Genomic DNA, 22,932 nt, shown 5'->3' with positions numbered 1-22,932 from the left:
ATTTCCCCTCTGTGGGACTAATAAAGGTATTCTGATTCTGATAACGGGACGAATTTGTACAAAGGGGCACACATCAATGTAGTGCCGAGTTTCTTACACGCTGGAAGGCCAATCGCTTTTCTTTACCCCGAAATCCGCTCATTCTTGCTCTCGGTGTGACAAACTCTGTACTCAAACCGGAAGTACTCAGCCGCCGGAAGTTGATAGACGCCATCTTGTGCACAGAGCTGGATGAGACTATTCGACTGCAATCACAGCCTTGTGCAGGTCTACAATCTTGTCCCTGAGGTCCTTAGACCGCTCTTGAGTCTTGCCCATGGTGGAGATGTTGGAATCTGATTGATTGATTCTGTGGACAGGTGTCTATACAGGTAACAAGTTGATATTAGGACTATTTTTTAAAGGAAGAGGACTAACTGGTCTGTGGGAGCCATACTTATTGTTGGTTGAATTTCCCACAGTTAAATGCAAATCAATATATATCTCTTATATGATGGATTTCCGGATATTATTTTTGATATTCTGTCTCTCATTAGTCAAATAAACCTACCATTAAAATTATAGGCTGTTCATTCATTTGTAAGTGTAAACTTACACAATCGGCAAGAGATCAAATAATAATTTCCTTCACTGTATATATTTGTTTGATGTAAAATGGTTGGGCTTGGCATAGCCCCCAATGAGATCCAGGCAACGCCCCTGGTCCAGACACTTTTAGGATTTACATTTAACTTTAAATTAAAATGTATAGTTTTCTGACCTGAATGTAATGTTTTTGAAGAAATGTATAGTCTTTGACAACAAGCTACATTTGCACGCAAGATCTGTTGATTTCATCTCGTTTCAGATCAATTAATGCAACTCATCTGAGTCCATAGAATATCTTCATATATCCAGAATCTTCCAAAATGCATGTTGGCCCAGTATTATTGAGTGATAAACTAGTAGCCTTTTAATATCTATATTATACTTAACTGGAAGCACATTATGATTTAAGAACAGGGCATGGTTATCTTGGTTCTGCTTTGTATTCTGAATATGCTCACGTTTTTTTTGTGATATTTCAAATTTGCATTCTCTTGAATATTTGAGGGGTTGTTTTGGAGAAATGATGTTCCAAAATAACGAATTAGTGATTTTGTTTTGAATAACATACTATTTTTCATCAAGAAGTTTGAAAGTTTGACAATTAAATTTAGCTGGATCTGTTTCGTCAACAACAAAATGCTACTACAAAATTATACTTTTTAAAATGACCTAGCTTATTCAGGTTATTCTTATTCTTATTTCTGTTAGTATTAATGTTGCTATTATTATTTTTATAATATCGACATAGACTCCGTTGAAATACAGCTCGGCCTATTTGTCTTTTTCAAATCTTTTATTGCACGATTATTTTCAAGGAACACTTCTGCAGATGCTGCTTTTGGGCACGAGCCACATCGGTCATCGTCGCAACATGTCTCAGCAGATCCACGCTCTCTATAAATAATAAATGAATCACCCAAACCAACGAAAGTTGTGATTCAATTTATTAGGCAATATGAGCGATGCATTTAGCTTGTTTATACATTTCAATTAAATCATGTTTATTAATGTATATGCTTCAATCCATGATATTTTTATTTTAACTTAAGCATTTAATTCGATGCTTTCTTCAAGAGGAGCTTGCACCGTTGTGGTTCAGGGCAGGCCTTTTCTTATGTCCTTTTTCTTTTCTCACACAAATACACTTAAACATACAATGCTTCCCTCAGTCACAGTAGGAACGGAAGGAAGATTATTATTGCATTGTGTTAATTATTAATGCTTGAAATGTAGAATTTCTGTATAGTTAAGATGATAAAATGGACCTTTAATAATCCCCGTAGGGAATTTCACGTTTCAAGGCAGCAACAGAATAAGAAGAAACACAGATATTACAAATAGAATATACAAAGGGATTACAAATAATACAAAAATAAAATAAGAATAAATATGTATTAACATCAGAGATGGCAAAAGTAAACACATCCTTTACTCAAGTAGAAGTACAAATACTCGTGTTTAAAAATACTCTGGTGACTACACTTCTTTACTCAAGTAAAAGTAAAGAAGTAGGCTATGGGCTTCGAAATGTATAAAACGTATAACTATATCAACCGTTTTAAAGAGTAACTGACCTCCCTTTATATTAATAGAACAATAATGTAATTGTTAGCTAAGGAATGTTTCGATGCTGAACAACGGCAAAATGACAAAGTTCTCATTGGTCCCTCTTCTTTAGAGAAGACCGGGAAATGATGGAATAAAATCAATAGGCACGCAATGACTCTAAATAATAATGATCATGAGACCAAAAACAGATTAAAACTAAAGTAACGAACCTGTTTTGAAAAAGTAGAAAGTACAGGTTTGTGTTAAAAATGTAAGAAGTAAATGTCAAAAGTCGTCAGAAAAATAAGTAGTGGAGTAAAAACTGATACCAGAAAAATTTAGTTAGGCTAAGTACAGTAACGAAATATTTGTACTCTACTACTTCTCACCTCTGATTAAAAGCAGGCAAATATAAATAACAAATAACGGGAGCTAAACGATGTATCGGTGCATATATAAGTGAACACAACAGATATTTAATATATAAACATTTAAGGAGGTACCAGAGCAGGTATAACTTGTGCAGAGTGTAAATATTATTAATGTTCAGTGCAGGTTATTGATGGGTTAACCCGGTTGTGTGCTCAGCTCAGTGCTGTGCCGAGGAGGGATGAGTCTGTGGCTGAACGTGCTCCCCATCTGGTTCTGCATGGAGGGGGAGGCCTTGTTATTGATTTCCCATCCGTTCCACTAAATGGTGCATTGCTTGAACCTTACTGAACGAGGGAAGTTTGGTGATGCCTCATTACCCTATTTTATTAAATTGACGCCCACACGGATGTCAAACATAAACGTTCTTTTTTTAATGAAAAAATACGACAGTGTCGTAGACTATAGACTGCTGAGTTGCTGAGTCAGGCGCAGTCAGCCCAGCATCTTACATTTCTTCAAGAAAAAGTGCTGCTGGTATTCTTGAGTTTGAATGAAACCTGATGTAGGCTACTTATATGATTCTGTTTTCTTCAAGGTTGTGTCTTCCTGGTCGAATGTAGGCTACTTATTGTAAGTCGCTTTGGATAAAAGCGTCAGCTAAATGCAATGTAATAATATAAGACAGTAGTGGAAAGGGGCCTATACATTTCTGATAGGAGGCTTTAGTCTACTTTTACAAACGATTTTTGTCACGGCTATAATTCTGGCTACTCCATTTGGGCAAGTTTTAGTTTGGTTCACGCACAGTTTTATTCGGTAGACTATAATGTATGAGGAACTCTGCACATGAGATAACTAGTAAGAACCTCGGGGGATAAGCAAGTAAACCCAAATTGACCGATTGATTCTTATAGTGGCTTGTCTCCGTTTAACCTTATTACATTCTCAAAACCATGCAGGATGTTCATTTTTAACAGTGCTTGCATGTTGATTTTAAGCTAGGCTACATTTAGAGAGTACTTCAGTTACATGTAAAAGAAATAGTTGGTGTGACGTATAATGAATAGCTGGAAACCTCAGTGTCCTTAATAAGCATAACAATCCTTCACCTATGGACAAGTGTGTGGCTGGTGAATGCGTCAACGCGTCTGCTTCGAGTCCAGAAAGAAAAGCAGACTAAACAACTGTAACCCCCCCCCCCCCCCCCAACTTGATAATAACTGGATATTTTGTTGGAGTAATTGGACATTACTTTTTCATGAAACAAATTGATATATTTATGAAATATTTGGACCTTAATAAGCTTAAAGACATGCTGGGGAGGTTTATTAGTGTATCGCCAATTAGGATGGCTAGTGTCTTATTTGCGTCACATGAACAGGACTCAGCGATGGGGTGACATATTTGTAGGTGTGTATAAGGAAGGAGGAGTGCCCCTTTGATATTATTTATACAGGCCTATCATTTTCATTTGCAACACTCTAACGGTTGACCAAACAGGCTCTAAGATGCTCACGCTGTTTGCTTTCGCTTACATTTCCTCCGTTTGGCTGATTGGCGGCTCCAATGTTTGTGGTAAGTGCACGGGCTAATTCACTTTCCTAATATAACGAAGCTTAATTGGCCGTTCTTGTTCCGTTATAATTTTGGTGTTTAGTCTTTCCTCACTCATTAAGTCATTAAATGATGTGGGGGAGAGTTTATTTAAATGAACATTTTTAAATGTAAAATCTGACCTGAGTCCAGCAAGGCACTACGTGGAGGAAATGTTGGGTTCCAAGTTTAATAGTCTGTATGCAAGATGCATGTTCTGGCATGAAAATGAAGGATGTTAAGGCTTATCTGGCAGAGCTGTATAGCTGCATGTTAGCCCTGTAGCCTACATCTTCTCTGAACCTGCTGATTCATCAACTCTCTCACAGTTGATGTGTATAGGCTTTTACTTAACACAACAACTTCATTGTTTAATACTTTATTATGTTGATAAGAAAGAAATATGGGTGTCTTGCATTTTGCTGCAGGATTATGGAGCAGTTTTTTTTTTTTAAATGTTGGCAGTTTAACAAATCCTGTTATTTTCCCAATGACTCATATCTGGGTTTGTGTGCAGGGGCTGCCATAGGAGGAAGAGAAGACCCTAAAAGCGACTGCGTCCTGTAAGTGTTCTTCTTGAGTGTGTGCAGGGGCGGATCTACCGGGGTGGCATGGGGTGGCAACTGCCACCCTAAACAATAGCCTTGCCACCCCAGCTGCCACCCCAGTTGGCATCTTTGTTTTGAAAGAAAAGTTGTGGCTCATCGGACATTTATGAGAGAAAGTCTCTAATGTCCGAGTGCAAGTGAATGCAGCACAAGATGCACGTCATGTAACCCCTCCCCCGGGCCTGGCGCGAGAGTGGAAATATGATTGGTGGCGAATTCACTTGAACGTGGGAACGGCGCAAAACGAGAAGCCTTTCGGACCCAAGTACTGAAGGAATGAGGTAGTTGCGGTCTACAATGACAGAGAAGAGAATGTCAAGTTTGGCTGTACTCAGCATTGAATCAAAACGCACTACAGCTGTTGATCTTAATAAGTTTGTGAGGCGTTTTGCTGAACAAAATAGTAATCGCCGCATTAGACAATAGACAATAGACATGCCAACTTGATGCTCTGCTCACGGATGACTCGATGAGAATAACAAACTGTTAAGATGATGACCTTGTATGCGTGTATATATATTTTTCTTTGAGGGGGTCTGCCCCCAAAAAACAGTTTTAAGTCCTGAGAAAGTAAAATAAGACGGTGTGTAAAACTACACTGCCCAGCCAACAGAAAGTAACCACTTTGATTTAACTAGGCCAGTAGGTAGGACCTTCCACTGGATAATAACTGCAGCGATGTTTATGTTTTAGCTGAATACACGTTTTTTAACCCTAACTGATGCAGTTAGTCACTTCTTTAATGTTTGTTCTTTCTGATGTAAAGTCAAGGTTGTAACTGTATATCAATAATGATATAATTACTTGTTTTTCAAATTTGAAGGAGGGTGAGCAAGCATCTTGATGAACATTCATCATTAACTCCTCCAAAAAATATAGTTTATTCAATAATAAATGAATATGTGAATCATAACAGTTATTCACTATATCTGTAAAGCGTCTTTGAGCACCTGTAAAAACGCTAACAAATTAAATCTATTATTATTATTATTATTTATTAACAGTGATTGACAGCTGATAGGAATAATATGATTGTTAATAGTATCATATTCATTCAGACAAACATCGATGAGACAGTTAATTAATGTACTTATTGCAGCAGTCTGTATATATTTGGTAACCCTGCTGGTCTAAGAGTGAAACAAACTCATTCAGTTATTGTTCAGTTAAAATTCATTAAATTACGTCTGCCACCTTGTAAGGCTTTACTGATGTGCCACAATAATATCACCTATGTGATTGAGTTAAAATATTAATATTGTGGCTTTCCAAGTTAACATTGATTGTAGGGGTGTAACGGTTCACAAACATTTCGGTTCGGTACGTACCTCGGTTTTTAGGTCACGGTTCGGTTCGGTACGTTTTCGGTACAGCAGAAAAAATTATCACAAAACATTAAATATTTTTTTTAATTATTATTAAACTGTGACTAATGTATTCAAATACATACAAAATATAGTAAAATAAACATTAAGGTGCAGCATTTCGATGAACTGAAATAATCTGTATTTGAACTGTACTAGTACCCAAGCAGTGGGAGTTGGGTTTGCACTTCAGTCTTTTTTCTTTTGGTACCGGTAATATTCACATTCGGGTGATGCCTTTTCAAATGAGTGTGATGTATTGCCAGCCGCGTAACCAATGTTAGTTGAACAATGCCGACAAACAGCTTTGGTTCGGTCCACCTGTCTTTGTCCGTCATCCTTGTACGTAACTGCGAAACCAAAATGTTCCCAAACCGGAGACTTCAATGATGCCGGAGGATTTTCGAGCTCAACTTTATCTGCGTTCGCCATTTCGACAGTTCCTCAAATTACTGACTACATTTGAACGCATCCCTGTGACCAGCTCTCATAGTATGCCTCTCGTCCAATGAAATGACTTGGTCGCTCTATGATATAGATTACTTCCAGAAAGTTGTTCATGTTCTCAATTTTTTACGTTTAACGCTATATTCGTTCGGTACACACGTGTACCGAACCGAAGGGCCCGTACCGAATAATTTCAGTACGTGTACCGTTACACCCCTAATTGATTGATATGATTGGGATTTAAATCAGCATATACTTCTGTCAGGGGATGCCACCCCTCAAAATCTCCTGCCACCCTCTTGCCACCCCATGAATATTTGTCTAGATCCGCCCCTGAGTGTGTGTGAGAGGACCAAGATTGTTTTTTGATGCCTTTGAGATAAGGGTACTTTATCGAAGGGAAAGTTAGTTTGGCTGATTTTTTTAGACCTTGGATTGGGAGCTGAAGAATGCATTATGTGAGGTAGCTCGAAAACAGTGGCGTAGCCCAGGTCCGCCCAGTTTACTCATTACTCATTGGTATGAAGATTTTCTCTGGGTGGAATACAGCGCGTACAGGTGAGGGCAGGTGGTGGACCTCACCACCTGACCTCACCCCCTGTACTAGCCGGTAGGATTTAGGTAAGCAAAATAAATAAAAGGGAGTGGCCGGAACACTTACAAATGTGGGCCGGTAGGATTTAGGCAAAGAAAAAAAAATCTTTAATTATTATTTATTTGTATTTATATTTCCAATGGCCAGTCCGCCACTGGTGACCACCATAACACTGTGAACTTCCTCATGAAATTCCACGTTGTCACTAGGCTTGTTTGAGACGAGCTGCGGCTCGCCTCAAAAGTAGACGAGAATAGCAGATTGCAGCCGGGGGAGGTCTCAAAAAGCTCGCCTGAAGTCAGACAGCTCGGAGTCGGCTTCTTCATCTTCTTCTTCTCTCGGTTTTTTGGCGGATTGCAAACAACTTTAAGGTGCATACTGCCGCCTCCGGAGTCGGCTTGACTCGGTTTGCATTTATAAAGAATACACAAATGTGTTTAATCGTTAATGTCAGATATGTACTAAGTACATACATTTGTTCCTGCTCAAGATTAGATTCAACTTTATTGTTATTGCACATATTACAGGTACTGAGAGAACGAAATGCAGTTTAGCTTCTAACCAGGAGTGCACAAAGCAGTAAAGTGAAAAGTAATGTACACAATCTACAGAATGAAATATAGAATTAATTGAATGATGAATAAACAGTGAGGGGTATGAATACACTAGATATACACAGCATCCTTTGAGCAGTATGAACATTGTATGAATATGATAAGATATATAAAGTATGAAAACGGTAAGCAGTGCAAGTATAGTATAAAATATATAGATACTAATTTCATGATAATAAACAATGTGGAACAATTATGGAAGTGGCGACGTAAAACTGACACAAAACAACAACAAACTTTTGCCGAGCCAATTGGAGAGTTTCATCAGCAGCACGGGGTAAAAACCACCAATGAGCACTCAGCTCATCAAGATACCAGCGAGTCGTTTAGGTCGTTTTCCATCAAGCATTTCGTCTGCAAGCATTTCGTCTGCAAGCAGTTCTTATTATACATCCATGGTGGAGAGGAACTGCGCCGCCTCGCCGCGCCTCGCCGCGCCTCGCCGCGCCTCGCCGCGCCTCGCTCTCAAGGCTGCGGGCGTCTTTGTCCCGCGAGATTTCAACGTCTCATGTAGGCGAGCCTCCAGAGCAAGTCGGACAAAATGACTGCATGCAACGCACTAGCAAGACGTTGATCGCAATTGCGCAGGTCTGCGTCGGTCTCGCTTGTCTCAAACAAGCCTACAGTCTTCTCCTCAATCGACCTTTCACCTAAAGAGCATGATGCCTGCTATTTCTGTAAAACCACACCGCACGATATGGGGTGTGCGTGGCTCTGCACATTTGAACAATGGGAATAGCGGGGGCGCGCTCTACGGGAACTCGCCCTGCAGCTGCAAAGTGCACGCTGGCTGGGAAGAGTAGGGGGACCAGGGACAGTTGTAACGCCTTCAATATCTCCAATCACAAACCAGCTAGAGTGATGAAACTCACTCTGCACATGCTCAGCAAGATGGAAAAATTGCTGTGAAAAAAAGGAGCCAAGTTTAAATCTGTCTTGAGGTCACATGTATTCAATCCAAACGTATTATTAGAATCACTGTTTTGTAAGCTAAACATATAACTAGCTAAATATGGGTCAAGCTAGCAATCAGGCAGGTTCACAGGGGGTGAAAACATGACTGGTGGTCCTGGGACGGTTGTAACACGGACCACCTGGGACGGTTGTAACATGGCACATTTACAACGATGATCAATATTATTGATTGGTGTGCATTGTCCCTGTAAAAATAAACAGAATAAAATACAGTACGTAAAGTGTGTGCGTGTGTTTACAGTATGCCAAATATCAGAAAGAGGAAGACAGACGGGAGTGCCACTTCCTCTGCTGCAGAGGGCCTCAAATGAAGTTCAGGAGGGCAAATCAGTCAAGGCATGATTATGCCATGTCACCCTGTACCGGTTCCATAAAAAGAGGCTAAGGTTGGAGAGTCAGGGATCCAAATCACCCCAAAGAGTAGGCTACTGGACACCCAAGAAGGTGTTCTCAACAGAGCAAGAGATGCTTTTGAGAGACTACCTGATGGAGGCAGCTGATTTATACTATGTTCTCAGCTCAAAGGAGGTAGGTATATATAATTATGGTAGAATAGGCTAACTATACAGATGGAAGTGACTTTTACACCTGCCACAACTGTGAATCAGATTAATTCCATCTGGTGTTCTGTTCATTGTTTGTTGGAGGATGTGTGAAACCTGGTGAAACCCCATTTAAAATCTTGTTGCCTTAGAATTTGACAGCTTTCCCTCTTTTTTGTCATGTAGTGTGAAAAAAGGTAACCGTTATTAATATGTTACAACCGTCCCCGTCCCTTTTTTAAAAAAAAAAATTAAAAAATTTTTTTTTTCCAACCTGTACTTATTTCATAGAAACATCTTAAATACATTGTTTCAGTAGTTGACACATTGAGAATGTATAATATAGCAAAAATGGCTATCCTAGTGTAAATGTTTTTTTACTTATTGGGGAAAACACAAAAAGTGTTACAACTATCCCTGGTCTCCCCTAGCCTACGTCCGGACTCGAGACAAAACTTGCAAGAGTTCAAGACCAATTCCGAACGTCAGTCGGTAGTCGGAGTTTGAGTCCGAGTCCGTCAGTGCGCGAGTCGAAGTCCGAGTCCTAGTGCACGAGAATTTGCCAGTCCATCACTGAGCGAGTCCGGGTCGGGTCACGAGGCGCTATATCTATTTAATATTATTTTAGTATTATTACAATACATAACAATGTCATTATTATAATTCAAACAAAATACTTTCTTAAACCTAACCAAGTAATTGGTATGATTTCATCACTCCCAATCCAATGTTTTAAACTACCAGCGTGCATCTCTAGTTGGTAAGGAAAATATGCAAAAGACGATAATGTGAAAGCATGAAATGCATAGACATGGCACTAGAAAGTGGCATGCTATTTATTGGCCTTCCTATGAAATGATGTTGGGCTTGGAGTGACCTGATCTGCCAGCCACTGAGCGTTGTGACTGGAGCAGTGAGGGATGAGAGCCTTGCTCAAGGGCACCTCAGTCATGATCAGGATGTAGCAAGTTCTGCTTTTCAATGTGATAATGATTTTACTGTTGTTGGTGCAACCTCATTTTGTCTGCCGATAAAACCTACAAGATAAAACCACAGCAATTCATCCTTAAATCTTTACGATTTGACTGACCCCTGATGCCATGCCGAAGGTCTCTCCAACAGTCATCCTCATTCTAGCTTCTCTACTCGTCAGCTAAATAATAGCACCTTATTTGCATAAGCCTAGAAACTATTCAGATTCCTTATTTGTGTACAAATAGTTTACTTGGCTACTAAAAGCTTCTGATCTCCCGTCCTCCCTTTTCCCTTCATTCCACACAAAATAGTTTGTACTAAAAAGCTCATCAACTTTTCCAGAACTCTTTCCAGCAGACGTGTTTACATGTGATCTATTCCTGTAGGTGATTTTTTCCCCCCCTGTGAAATATGTCTGCATGTACAGCGAAGAGTGGAAATGTGTATATACCGGTGTGGCTATACCTAGTTTAGAGTGTTTTTAGAAAACTCCATCAGAGGGCATTACAAAGGATAAGGCTAACATGTAAATAGTATACACATGAAGGAAGGATACATTTAAATGTAAAATAACTGTATTTCCTACATAATAACTGTGATGCTAATGCAATACCAATGACTGTCTTTCAGGACAAACTGTGAGAAACAAAGTAATGACATCGGCAAGGCTGAATGCTGTGGGAATCAAGTTTGTACAGGGGCAGGGCTGTGTTGTGGAGGGCAGGCTTTCAACCCTGAAGAAGGCACGTGTTGTGAAGTAGACAATGGACATAACAAAACAGGTAATTCTCACCCATTTTTGTTAGACTAGCAAGAACTTCCAATGTTAGATTTATGATTTTAACAAGAAAATAGAGACTATACTTTAGTATGAGAAAAAGGAATATAATAATCTTTAGAGATACCTTAAAGCTTCAAATGGTACTCTTCAACCTTGTTGCTCTTTTTCAGATAGCATCAAATGTTATTGCTGACTCTAATGGAAAAATGCGCAATGAGCCAACATAACGATTGCGTCATAACCACTGCCACTGTTAATACAAAACAACAGTGTAAAAATGCTTATACTGGGAGAACTGACTAACAGACCCTTTGTCTAGACCTGCACGCTGAATGTTGTGGTTTGATGATTTTATTATTGAAACTAAAATGTTAAAGGTCAGGCAGATGAACACTTGAGAAAAAAACACAATTCACATAAATTAATAATGATGACAAAGGTCTTAAAAGTACATGTTACCTTTTATTTCTTGTTTGAATAGGTTTATCTCTTCCATTATAAAATCGGCATACTTACCACAATATATATTCTGAATGGCTAGTTACACATAGGTAAAAGTAGTCTAAAACAACAGTCCAGCACAATATTCTACCCTCATGAAGTGAAAAATTCTGATTTTTTTAACACTGAAAGAGGGTTTAATTGAACTGTATTTCTAATACTTTCTTCAATAAGCTTTGAAACTGGTAACTGCATGTGCATTCCTACTTTGATCACTATCACAGTAGTGACAGCATCACTATTTCATCGCTACTCATTATAGCATTACTGTGCCTTCTGACTCATCTAAAGACCCTCTAAAAATAGCCTTTATTTATAGGGTTATCTGTTTACCAGCACTCTATACCCTGATTTGAATCTGTTGTCCTCTCTTTGAACCTGACCTGTTTTTTTTAACTTAAACACTCTCCTGCATTGGCAAGTGAAAACCAGCATTAACAGAATTTAGTTTTTTTTGCTTTGAAGTTCTCACATTGAAAGAAATATAACACTTTTTGGCTGTTGCTGTATCTTGACTTGTTCGCATGTTGACATACACCCTTTTTGTTTTTACAGCTGTTACAAAGGGTCTTAGTCAAAAGGTGTCATCTTGCTGTGGACTGAAGGCCTACGACGAACTCAATTATATATGCTGTGAGTCTAACATTGCAGCCAAGCCTGGTCCAAACGCCAAATGTTGTGGTAAAGGTAAGTAGAGCTGGTTGTAAATCATCTAATAAAAACAGGGTATACACTTACATAATACAATGTATTTAGGATTTGTTATTGTATACCATTCCCCCTGAAAAACTCTTGCTTCCTCTGATTGGCTGAAAGGTGTCGATTCCTTTATAGTAACCAAACAGAATAATCAGATACCTGTGATGCAGATGTTTGTCTACAGAGTATTAAACTCTGCCTCGGGACAGCCAGGCTGAACTAAACAGCTTAGAAGTTCACCAAAAAACATACATATGAATCTGATAAATTCTGATACAATGTCTGAAGTAAAGTACGAAAACGTCATGATTCTCCTACAGCTGCCACTGGTTCACCTCAGTCTTACGCATTTCAAATGAAAGGCATGTTATTTTCTGTTTTTCTGTACTTTATCCAAACCCTTGTGGCTTGCAGGATTCAAACTTGTGGCTCAGATGAAAGGGAGTTGAAAATATCATCCTGATCTTTTCCACAGTGGCATTTGATGTGGACAAGCAGTTGTGTTGTGGTCCGAAAGGATCTAAGAAGGCAGTGCCGAAAACCTCCACTGAACACCAGTGCTGTGGAGATAAGCCGTTCAACCTTAGGAATCAGTGCTGCTGTACTGTTCCTCCCGAGAGTCTTAAGATTGAATCCATCAATTCCTCTTGCTGTCCGTCAGGTGCGTTTGAACGTCGACCCTTACTGTGTAACGCTGTTCAAGGTAAAGCCTAGAGCTTTGACTTTTCTTACTTTCAGGTCCATGTTTATTATTTCTGATATGATCAGTCAAAGTCAACTTTAATGTCAAATGTTCTGTGTGTTTGTACAGACAGAGAGATCGAAATAACGTTTCCAACAATCCCGAATACAAAATACAATAATACAAATATACAAATCTGTATACAAATATGTGTAAAATATTTATATCCTCTATATATACAATCAACAGACACATTTACACACATTAAGATAAAACACAAAAATCAATATTTACAAAATAACAAAATAACAGTCACTTCAATATCTTAGGGAATGTACATAGTGCAAGATTGCCCATAGCAGTGTAAAAAAGTGTCTGGTGCTGGAATTGAGTGTCTGAGTGTCTGAGTGTGTGGGGAGTTATAGTCCAGTGGGGGCAGGGGGGAGGGAGGGGAGAGAGTTCAGCCTCCTGACAGCCTGGTGTAAAAAACTGTTCTTTAGTCGAGTAGCGCTCGACCTCAGGCTGCGGAACCTCCTCCCTGAAGGATGGAGGGTGAAGAGGCAGTTGGAGGGATGGGTGGGGTCACCCACAATTCTGAGTGCTTTGCGGGTGTTGTAAATGTCCCGGAGTGATGGCACCGATTATCCTCTCAGCAGTGTTCACGACGCACTGCAAGGTCTTGCGGTTCGATGCTGTAAATATATACACAAATATGCAAGCAGAGACAAGTCAGTAAACTTGTTCGGCTGCAATGTTTTATGCTGATGCTTTCTTTTTTCCTACTTGATAAAAAAATGACGCTAAGAATAGACGCAATACTGGGTACGGATGCCTTTGTCGTAATTGGTTTATTTCTATAATTGCCTTCAGTGTCCAAGGCTAGTTTATTTTATGTAATTTCATAGATTTTTTCATTTGTTGGTTTGTAGAATTTCATATTGTTCATCATGATTGAGAATTTAATATTTTCACCACATTTCTCCCATGAACGTCACATTTCATTTGAGACACAAAAATAGCTCCGCCTTTACACATCTCCCATTTTGAATCTGCAAAATCTGATTGTGTCAGGAACTTCATGCTAAAAATGTGTTTGGTGTCTGGATGTTGACCTGAATATGTTTTAACAGCTCTCTGTGGAGAGAAGCCCTACAACATATCCAGTGAACTATGCTGTGATTCAACGGTTGTAAATACAACTGTGCCAGATGCCAGTTGCTGCGGTAAAGGTGAGTAGAGCTGACACAGTATTGGTGTGCAAAATAAAATGATTTGTGTCAGATTTGTTGTTACAAAAGTGATAACGTTTTAAACAGCATCTTTCTCTTTTCTGCAGTGGCATTTGATAAACACACGCACTTGTGTTGTGGTCCGCATAATAACAAAACGTTCCTGCAGAAAGACTCCAGTGGCCACGTGTGCTGTGGACATAAGCAGTACAACCCTAAGACTGAGTGCTGCCATGAGATGAATGGAAGCCTAGAGCCAATGCAGATAAATTCCAGCTCCTGTAAGAAGGATTTATGTACGTCTGAGCATCGTCATGTGGCAGTACTGATTCCCTAGAATTCATCTGATATAGAGAGCCCAAGAACCATAACAATTTAATTATTAACTTGGAGAAAAACATTTTTACAAGACACTTAAAGCAGCAACAAAAAATGCCTCTTCAACAATAAGTAGATTCCTCAACGATAATAGGGATCTGTTTATAAGTGGGCTTCTGATTCAAATATTAACCAATATATAAAATGACTAAATAAAACCTGTAATCATAAGGTTATCAATAGGCAGGTTTAAGCCCATTAGTATGTCTACATTCTGCCTTAATGTTTAAAGTTGTTTTACAATCCAAGCTGAAAGTTGTCAAAGTGCTTTTAAACGAGTTGATCTTTTGATCGCTCTTCTTTAATTTTTTTATTTCAGTGTAGGTTTAAATGGCTAAGAGGTGAACCACCGCCATAGGACTGAAAACCCAGAGTTAACCCTGAGGTTAATTTGCTAACCCCAAATTGTGCTTTGTTGTATGGGCCTCATGAGGCATGAAGTGATTGCCTGAACATGCAGGATGACACACTGACAGTTGCTCAATGATCATGTTTAAATGACAAGCGCCCACACTTTTTATTCATGACATAATTATTATTTCCTCACACTCCATACTTTGTGTTTTTTCTCTACAGGCGTGCAGAATCAGGTAAGAAACAAATTGATATCTTTAATTTATGTGTTTGACCTCTCTGTCGTTTGAAAAAAAGCAAAATAAAAATTACCTGTAGACCACTTCATGTATAATAAAGTGGATGGATAAAATAACAGAAGCAACTGACAATAGACCCACTCTGCTGCAGTAGTTCTGTAATTAAAATGTAGATTGTGTGTCGATTCAGATTGATCACAATGTTTTAAAGCATTAGGTGTATTACCTTGAAGAACAGGGAGAGATGTAAGGAAGTGGGTATAGAGTGGTCCAGGGATGACGTATTCACCCGGAAGTAAGCTGCGCATGGGTTTCCTTGACAAAAAAACAATGGGATTTCTCCATAGGATTTTGGAAAATAGCTCGAAATAAGGTAGATGGAAAATGAACCTGTCTGATAAATGCACGTTTTGTTCAGCCGGATAATATCCACATGTCTACCCTACTTTTATAATTTTTGAATCATAAATCTAATCGCCAGAAGTAAAATGATAACGTTATGCTATAAACGAACTACAGCCGAGTACAGCAGGGTTGCATGACTTCAACGTCATGCCAACTTAAGATCGATATTCAAAGATACAGATTCAACATTGTAGAAGTTGAAGCTTTTGTTTGAACAGTTTGCAAGAGCGCAGGTACTTGCTTTCAAGCAGAACAGAGGCAGACAAATTTAGCGGGAGTGTTTACATGTTCGGCGTAATGACGTACAACGTCCTCGACAACTTCTGTAGTCCTATTCAGCCACTTGTTAACAACCATCGTTTTTTAGACACGTAAACTCTTCAAAAATCACCAGTGGGTTCACTGCTGGTGTATTTAATGTCGAAGAACAAAACGTGATCCGTCTCTTCATTTTGTGTCAAACACAGACCTTATTTCCAGCTATTTTCCAAAATCCTATGGAGAAATCCCATTGACTCTGAGACGAGGGAACCGGATGTGGTAAAATGCTAACTCAGTTCCGGGTTTTAGGACTCGTCACTGCACCACTCTATAGCTTAAAGATATTCACATTTTTGTGTTTTGTTTTCCAGAAACCCTCTTCTCTGCTCATTCGGTAAGTAAACGAACGTTTTTGACTATCTTACTGAGAACAACAAAATGCTATTATTGCCAAAAACTGCCAAACAATATTGTGTTGAAAATATTGACTCAGTTTGGTTTGCAATACTTGGTTAATGTGCCTTTGTGTTTATTTTTCCTTATCTCTGCACGTCCACAGCAAAGCGACAACATTTTGTATCTGTGGGTCAAAGCGTTCCAGCTCCTGTGACAAAAACCAGCCAAAGTCTCAATGTTGCTGCACCTCAGGTATGTGAGTGGGTGTGTAGTTTTGTGTGGGTTGGAATTGAATCAGTTACTTTTATCTGATGTTAAGTCATCATATTGATGCAGGTGTGTTGACACAATCCCCTAATACGATTCATGAGCCGATATTTGCTCACCTCAGTTGCACACAAAACGCCTAAAGGCAAACTGTGAAGGGTTGGACTAATATGCTACTATGCCAGAAGACCAACTGTAGGTTTAATGATCTTATGATGTCTATTTAACCTGGGCATGCACACGTTATGACATGTGGGAACCATCAACAATGTTACAAGCATGAATAGCTGCTTTTATATCATATCTCGTAAAGGCTATGCAGCAAAATATATAAGGCTCCTTTTGCAAAAGGTGTGAGACTTGATTTATCCCAAACAACACATGCTGTCAGATCTAACAACCTTACTAAGTTTACATTGCATGTTCCTTATACAAACTGTTACATATGACATTTACAAAACTCATTACTTCATACGAGGGCTAATCTGTCACAGGAGTGGTCAAGATTTGTTTATGTAGTAATTTGTTGGGGTCATGGGTAAGTAAGTGTAAACAGATTTAAGACTACAGAAGGAATAGTTGAAACATCTGAAACATAATGTGAAAACAGCAATAAAACCTTGGTTTTATATCTTTTAATTTTGGAAGAATAAATGTAGACTTTTTCTTTTTTTAGATGTTTAAATATGTTCAGTCTTAAGTCATAAAACTGCCTTTTTATAGCATTTCATATTTGCTAGAATTACCTCAAGGATAATGTTAAGTTCATAAAACCACACATGTTATATCACCCTTTGCCCAGATTAGAGAACAGTCTCCTTGTGTGTCTGTCAAAAAGGGAACTTTCTTGAGAAATATTTGCTGGTAAACTCACTTTTCAAATATTGATCCAACCTCTGAGTTACAATCTTCCCAACGTCATTCATCCCAACACCGCCTAATAACCATACTTTTTGTTCTCCTCCTAACCCCACCATCCCTGTCTGTTCTGTAGAACGTTATGAGGGTGTCCTCACTGTGTATGACCCAAGTGCGCACATCCGCTGCGATGGCTGTGTAACTGGAAGGAAACCTTGGAAAGATCAAGTAATATACTAAACATGTGATAACTGTTTCAACTCAGCTGGGTGGAGTATTTTTTCTGTAAAGGTCAAATATTTGTCTCTGTGTTTGTCTTTGGAAAAAGAAACAACACCCTTACCGTGAGATTTGAGGGCTTTTTGGTTAACATCACCTCATTCTTAAAAAAAAGAAATTGTTAAACTCCCAAGTACTTTAAGTGGCTGCCTTATGGGTCTTCTGACAACGACCTGGATCACATTTCTTTATATTTTGCAAATAAATAATGTAGTAGTTTTAGAACTGATAGAAATACATCTCAGATTATACTGTAAAAAACAAAACTGCTGTCGTGGTGCAGCTTAGTTCAGCGGGCTCAGAGCTCCACCCAGCTTCTTATATATAGCGAGTGACTGTGTTTTTTGATCTAATGGACAGTAGACGCTGCTTACATTGGTGTCGTTTAAGTTGACGGCACAAGCAGAAGGACGATTTTCATTTTTATTTTGGGTCTGTATTTTTTTCAGAATTCCATTTGCACAGTTTTACTTTATTTTTTGTGATTCTTAAAGTGCTTCGGACAGACGTCTTATTGCTTGGCACAAAGCGGAGTCCTCTGTCGTAAAGGCACCTTGTACAAGTACAGAGATGATGGGGAGGTAGCTGGAGGGACTCATCCCTCACCTGAACAACACTACTGCGGGAGAGAACTCTATCTTCCTGAGGAGGACATCTGCTGCCAAGGACAAAGGTGATTATTTGTGCATGTGTTTATATTTATCATTGAAAACCATTTTTAATTCAATGAGACGGTAAACATTTCTTTGGGGTCACTTCAGTGTCTGGTATATGTTTTGGCCATAGACTTGAAGGGTTTTGGCTCACTTTTGTGTGCTGCAATGTCTGGTATGTGTTTTGTGGGTGTTCAAAGATGAACTGACAGATCTGGAATGGTGTTATTTCTCTTGTGAGTTAGGGTGCAGACAAACTCAGACAGGAGTGGCAAGGAAAAATTCTGTGTTGTTGTTTGCATACTTTCTCCCAGACAGGAAGGCATTCCAACAGCCATGCACTGATCATGTGCCTCCTTTTTTGATTGCCTCTGGAAATTGTTGTGCACCATTGAGCCAAGGAATGACTGCCTGTCTGGGTTTGCAACTGCATTTATGAACATCTGCTGTGTGTTTGGGAAGGTTTGGCAATACCTCTGCATGTCCCTGTTCTGTCTACCAGCGGTTTACTAAAACTTGATAGGGCCCTGACATTTAAGAGTTTACGAGTTACAGTATGTGCAAGTCTGTCTTTTGGTTGAATCTTAACTTATTCAGTAGTTAAAAATAATCAAATGACAAATCCAGAGAGAAGTCTGACTCAGCAGCTCTTTTAGTTTAGTAAGCTTTGGGTGTTTTGGTTTATTTATTAGTTCAATTTGTTGAATATAAATTACTCATCAATCCCTATCCTAGCTGACCAGCTTGAAAAGGATTAGTCTTTTTAAGTGATCTACTGTATTAGTTGGTGACAATTCTAGGGAAGCTAAAGACCCAGATATTTTTTTAAGGAGGTGGGGTAGACCACACCAGAGATATTAGGAGACTGCAGGTTGGATTTACCCAGACGTCTCTGCTGGAGATGCAAGTCGGTTTACTGATTAACATTAAACAGCCTCTTATGCATGTCTGATTAAAAACATAAGACTATACGCTCCAGGCTTCAAGTCCTTTGTTCTTTATCTCAATCACCTGATTTGATATTACAAAGCTATGTTTCCCCAGGCATGCCAAAAATGGAAACTCTCACTGCTGTGGGGGAGAAGCCTACAACATCTCAGACCCAAAGAAGAAGTGCTGTGCGGGAAGACTTTACAACCTGACTGGACAAAGTGGAGAGAAATATTATAACTGCTGTGGATCCCTTCTGCAAACCGTAGAGGTAGGATTTTGTAATAATAATGATACCCAAAACCATTTGGATTTCAACTTCACAACTGTTAAGTGTTGTGAGTGAATCTTGAATATTATGTGTGATGTATCTGCGGTGACAAAATATTTCTATGATGAGAAACAGCCAAACCTCACAAGGCCAACAAACTCACCATGAGGACAGTACATGTGAGATTTACTTCACCTAAAACAATGCCATGTTTAAGATTCAAATTGTTCTTGATTATCTTTTGTCTTCAAATCTCAAAGAAAGTATGTCTTATTTTCTCATGAATATGACCATTCATATTATACATAATGTCTACTTCAAATTTAGAGTGTTTGCTGCTCCAGCGAGTTCAATGAGGTGCTCTACTCTAAAAAGAGTGGGTTCGGATGTTGTGATCACCAGTACTTCAACGCCTCACTGTGGTCATGCTGCGCAGGCAGGCTGAGTCCAGCAAAGAACCAAAACAAGAGTATCAACGGTCAGTTGTGAGATGCTTGCCTAACAGAACAGTATCTGATCTTTGTCACTTTAACATGCATGGTTCAGTTTCTGGATCTTAGCAATAATATATGTGTATTATGTCCTTTCAGAATCCAAACTCCTGTCCATAAACAATCTGAATGAATCAGATCTTTGCACCAAAAGTAAGATATAGGTTTATAATTTTCTACACATTTCTGTGTACATTAGAGATGTTAAGATTCACCGATTCGCATCGGTGCACCGGCATAAACGTTCAAGATGCGAGTGCACCGGTTGAAAGAGTGCACATCGGCTACAGTTTGGGTTGAACCGGGTTGAACTCGCGATGCATCGATTGCGTAGCGTCTTTGCATCGGTAAAAAACCGATTCATTCATATAAAATCCCCTAATCTTGTCAACGCTCAGCAGAGACGATCTTTGATATTTGCTTCGCCACTACGGAGGCCGAGAGTCTCAGTTATCAACACACACGGAAGTCGAGGAGAAAGAGAAACACAGCGCACCGAAAAATACCTACAAATCAAACGTTTGGTAACACTTCGGATTGTTCAAGAAAGACGGTGTAATAGTCCTTTATGCTAGGCTATATAGTTGACCGCAGGTCATGGAGAGTAATAAGGTATCCGTAGACTTTTGTATGAGGTATCTTTATTACTTAACAGGTCTACAGCCATGATACATAGATCCGTCCTAGATGCAGGCTTGCATACACACAGTATCACTCCGCAGCCGCACCCCATCAGTAACGTCCTGATGGTATATGTGCGCGGCACAGACGGTCAACTTGAAAAATCGCTCGCAAATTGTTAACGATGCCGAGCCGATTTAAAGTACACAAGTAGTACGAGGAACTTAGCGACGCACATAAAGAGGCGACATGGGGTCTGCGGCTGAAAAGAGAAACCTCAAAGTTAGACATATGAGTTAAATCACTCAGTGAGGTGTTCTGTCAGAGAGAGTGGTGTTTAGTTTACAGCAGCCTGTGACGGCCAATAATAATTTAAATGTATTCCTCACTGTAAGCAGTTATGAAATACCTGTTTGTGAAAGGTTATTTGTATTATTTATTGTTCATATAGAACCCACCGCTTTCTGCTCAGTGGTGAGTTAGCCTATGAATGAGTGTTAAGCACATCAGGCTGGCAGCTGTATGGGCATTGCTCTATGGTAGCTGTTATTTGCACATTGTTAATCATGAGCAATGCATCCTTACATTGTTTAACTGTGAGGTGTTATACAATTGTACTCTGGAGAGCTTTTAAAGGTAAAAAAATAAACGGCATGATGGGATGTGCAGTACCAAATATGTAAAGCACTTTTTTGTTAATGTATGATTTGCTGCATATAAGGAATAAAACAAAAATCCTCTGTCGTACCAAATTGAAGTATCATTATTTTTGCATCGTGTTGAATCGCATCGTATCGCACCGAATCGCATAATGTTGAATCAAATCGTATCGAAGTGTATCGCAACAGGGGTGAATCGTATCGTATCGCATCGCCTGGTGTTTCAAATGTATCGTTAATGTATCGTATCGTGGCAACGTATCGAGATGCGCATCGCATCGGCCTCAGTGATGGAGATGCACATCCCTAGTGTACATACATCTAAAGATGCCTCTTGACAAATTTACAGTGGTGCTTAAAACCGTTTGTGTTTATGTCCCTGTTTAGTGCAAATCGGAACAGTGGACAGTGTGTCTCTGAACAGCATCGTGTTTCGGGATGTGCTGGAAATCCATGGAAGAAATGCCACTATGACACATTTGGCCTTGCCTCACATCCTGAAGACACCTGACTGCTGCAGCTTCCCTAAACTGACCCCAGGAAAGATCTACTTCTTTGATGGAAAGAATGTCTTCGCTGATTTCATCCACGATTCTGTTCTCCAGTCACTCTATTTCATTTTTTCCAAGTGTTATGGTCCTTAGGTCACCACCTTTACATGTTGCCACCACCAGTTTATCTGTTGCTGTATTCATGGTCAGGGTTGGTAAATGTATCTGAAAAATCTTCAGTCTTTTATTGCTTATCAGCTATTTAAAAAGTAGTTACAATATTTTTCTATTATCATCATCTTAAGGGACACTGTAATTAACACGCAGCCAACTACGGTTTTTAGGCCGACAGGCTTTTCTCATGCACTTTTTATACGTACCTAAAAACGCAATGCACTATAAATAGTATGTGACACACCTGATTGTGAGCCAGGAAAGGTGACGTAGTATAAAAAGCAACAAAGCTCTTATTGGGAGGAGGTTGAGGTTGATGTGTGGGTTCATCAAACTCAACCTCTGTCCCGTGTGAAACTAAAAGTCAATGTTGAATTCTTTGTTCCGTATCTTTTGCACTAAATAACCCCACTTCCAAGTATTCTAACCCAAAACACTATCCTTTCTAAACCTTACCAAGTAGCTTTGCTACCTAAACAGGTTCTGCAGTGCAGGGGGTTGCACAGGCACACTGTTGTATTACTATTGTATTCCCAGAATATGGCACAACAAATTACAAAATGAATGTCTCTGTGTGCAAAGTATCAATAAGCCAGCGATTCTAATCTAAAACACTTTCATAACACTTAGTGAATATCTTCTCATAAGCTATCTGTCCGTTCTGTGTTTGCGTTACAATAAAAATGTGGTGTTCAGAAACAGGATTACCTGAGAACTTGCCATCTAACCTCGGGTCAATGCCATACATCCTGCGTCACACAGTGATGTGTGTCTGGTGCGCATACTCCTTTGCTTGCATCAGGTAATTGTACATTTTAATAATAAGCTAGTAAAAAGTTGTTTGTTAACCTAATCGTTGCCTTAACCCCGGGCTTAAACCTACAGGAAGTCAACACACCCTTGTGACTGACAGACATCAAGCCATCCCTCCAAAATGTCCAAGTATCAGGGCATTATTATCAACAACCTTTTGCAGAGTTTTACTTGAAACTGATTTGATCTGAACTCTGTATTGACTTTGTCTTGACTGCCTTTGGACTGGTCTTGGAAACAGTTCAATACAGAATAAGCTAATGTGCTCTGGCTTTCAGT

General features: G+C 39.3%; 1 protein-coding gene across 1 annotated transcript; it reads left to right on the top strand.

The window, feature by feature from the left end:
- Positions 1-12,068: 12,068 nt before the first annotated feature.
- Positions 12,069-22,723, top strand: si:ch211-195m9.3 (usherin). The gene is made up of 13 exons (XM_034225642.1): positions 12,069-12,190; positions 12,678-12,863; positions 14,015-14,113; positions 14,221-14,394; positions 15,068-15,081; positions 16,122-16,144; positions 16,310-16,398; positions 17,408-17,499; positions 18,045-18,223; positions 19,248-19,404; positions 19,732-19,882; positions 19,995-20,048; positions 21,563-22,723. The coding sequence occupies exons 4-13, from the start codon at positions 14,352-14,354 to the stop codon at positions 21,817-21,819; spliced, it is 1,059 nt and encodes a 352-aa protein (XP_034081533.1). The 5' UTR covers positions 12,069-12,190; positions 12,678-12,863; positions 14,015-14,113; positions 14,221-14,351; the 3' UTR covers positions 21,820-22,723.
- The last annotated feature ends 209 nt before the right edge of the window (positions 22,724-22,932 follow it).

Source organism: Gymnodraco acuticeps, unplaced genomic scaffold, assembly GCF_902827175.1.
Source record: "Gymnodraco acuticeps unplaced genomic scaffold, fGymAcu1.1, whole genome shotgun sequence".
NCBI classification, from domain to species: Eukaryota; Metazoa; Chordata; class Actinopteri; order Perciformes; family Bathydraconidae; genus Gymnodraco; species Gymnodraco acuticeps.
This window is presented reverse-complemented; position numbering and strand designations above follow the sequence as displayed.

Bases quoted from the DNA above. Each gene is read 5' to 3' on its own strand.
- si:ch211-195m9.3 (XM_034225642.1), top strand. From the start codon at position 14,352: ATGAATGGAAGCCTAGAGCCAATGCAGATAAATTCCAGCTCCT. The intron at 16,145-16,309 runs GTAAGTAAACGA...GCACGTCCACAG, and splicing joins CCCTCTTCTCTGCTCATTCG to CAAAGCGACAACATTTTGTA. The intron at 19,405-19,731 runs GTAGGATTTTGT...CTTCAAATTTAG, and splicing joins CCCTTCTGCAAACCGTAGAG to AGTGTTTGCTGCTCCAGCGA.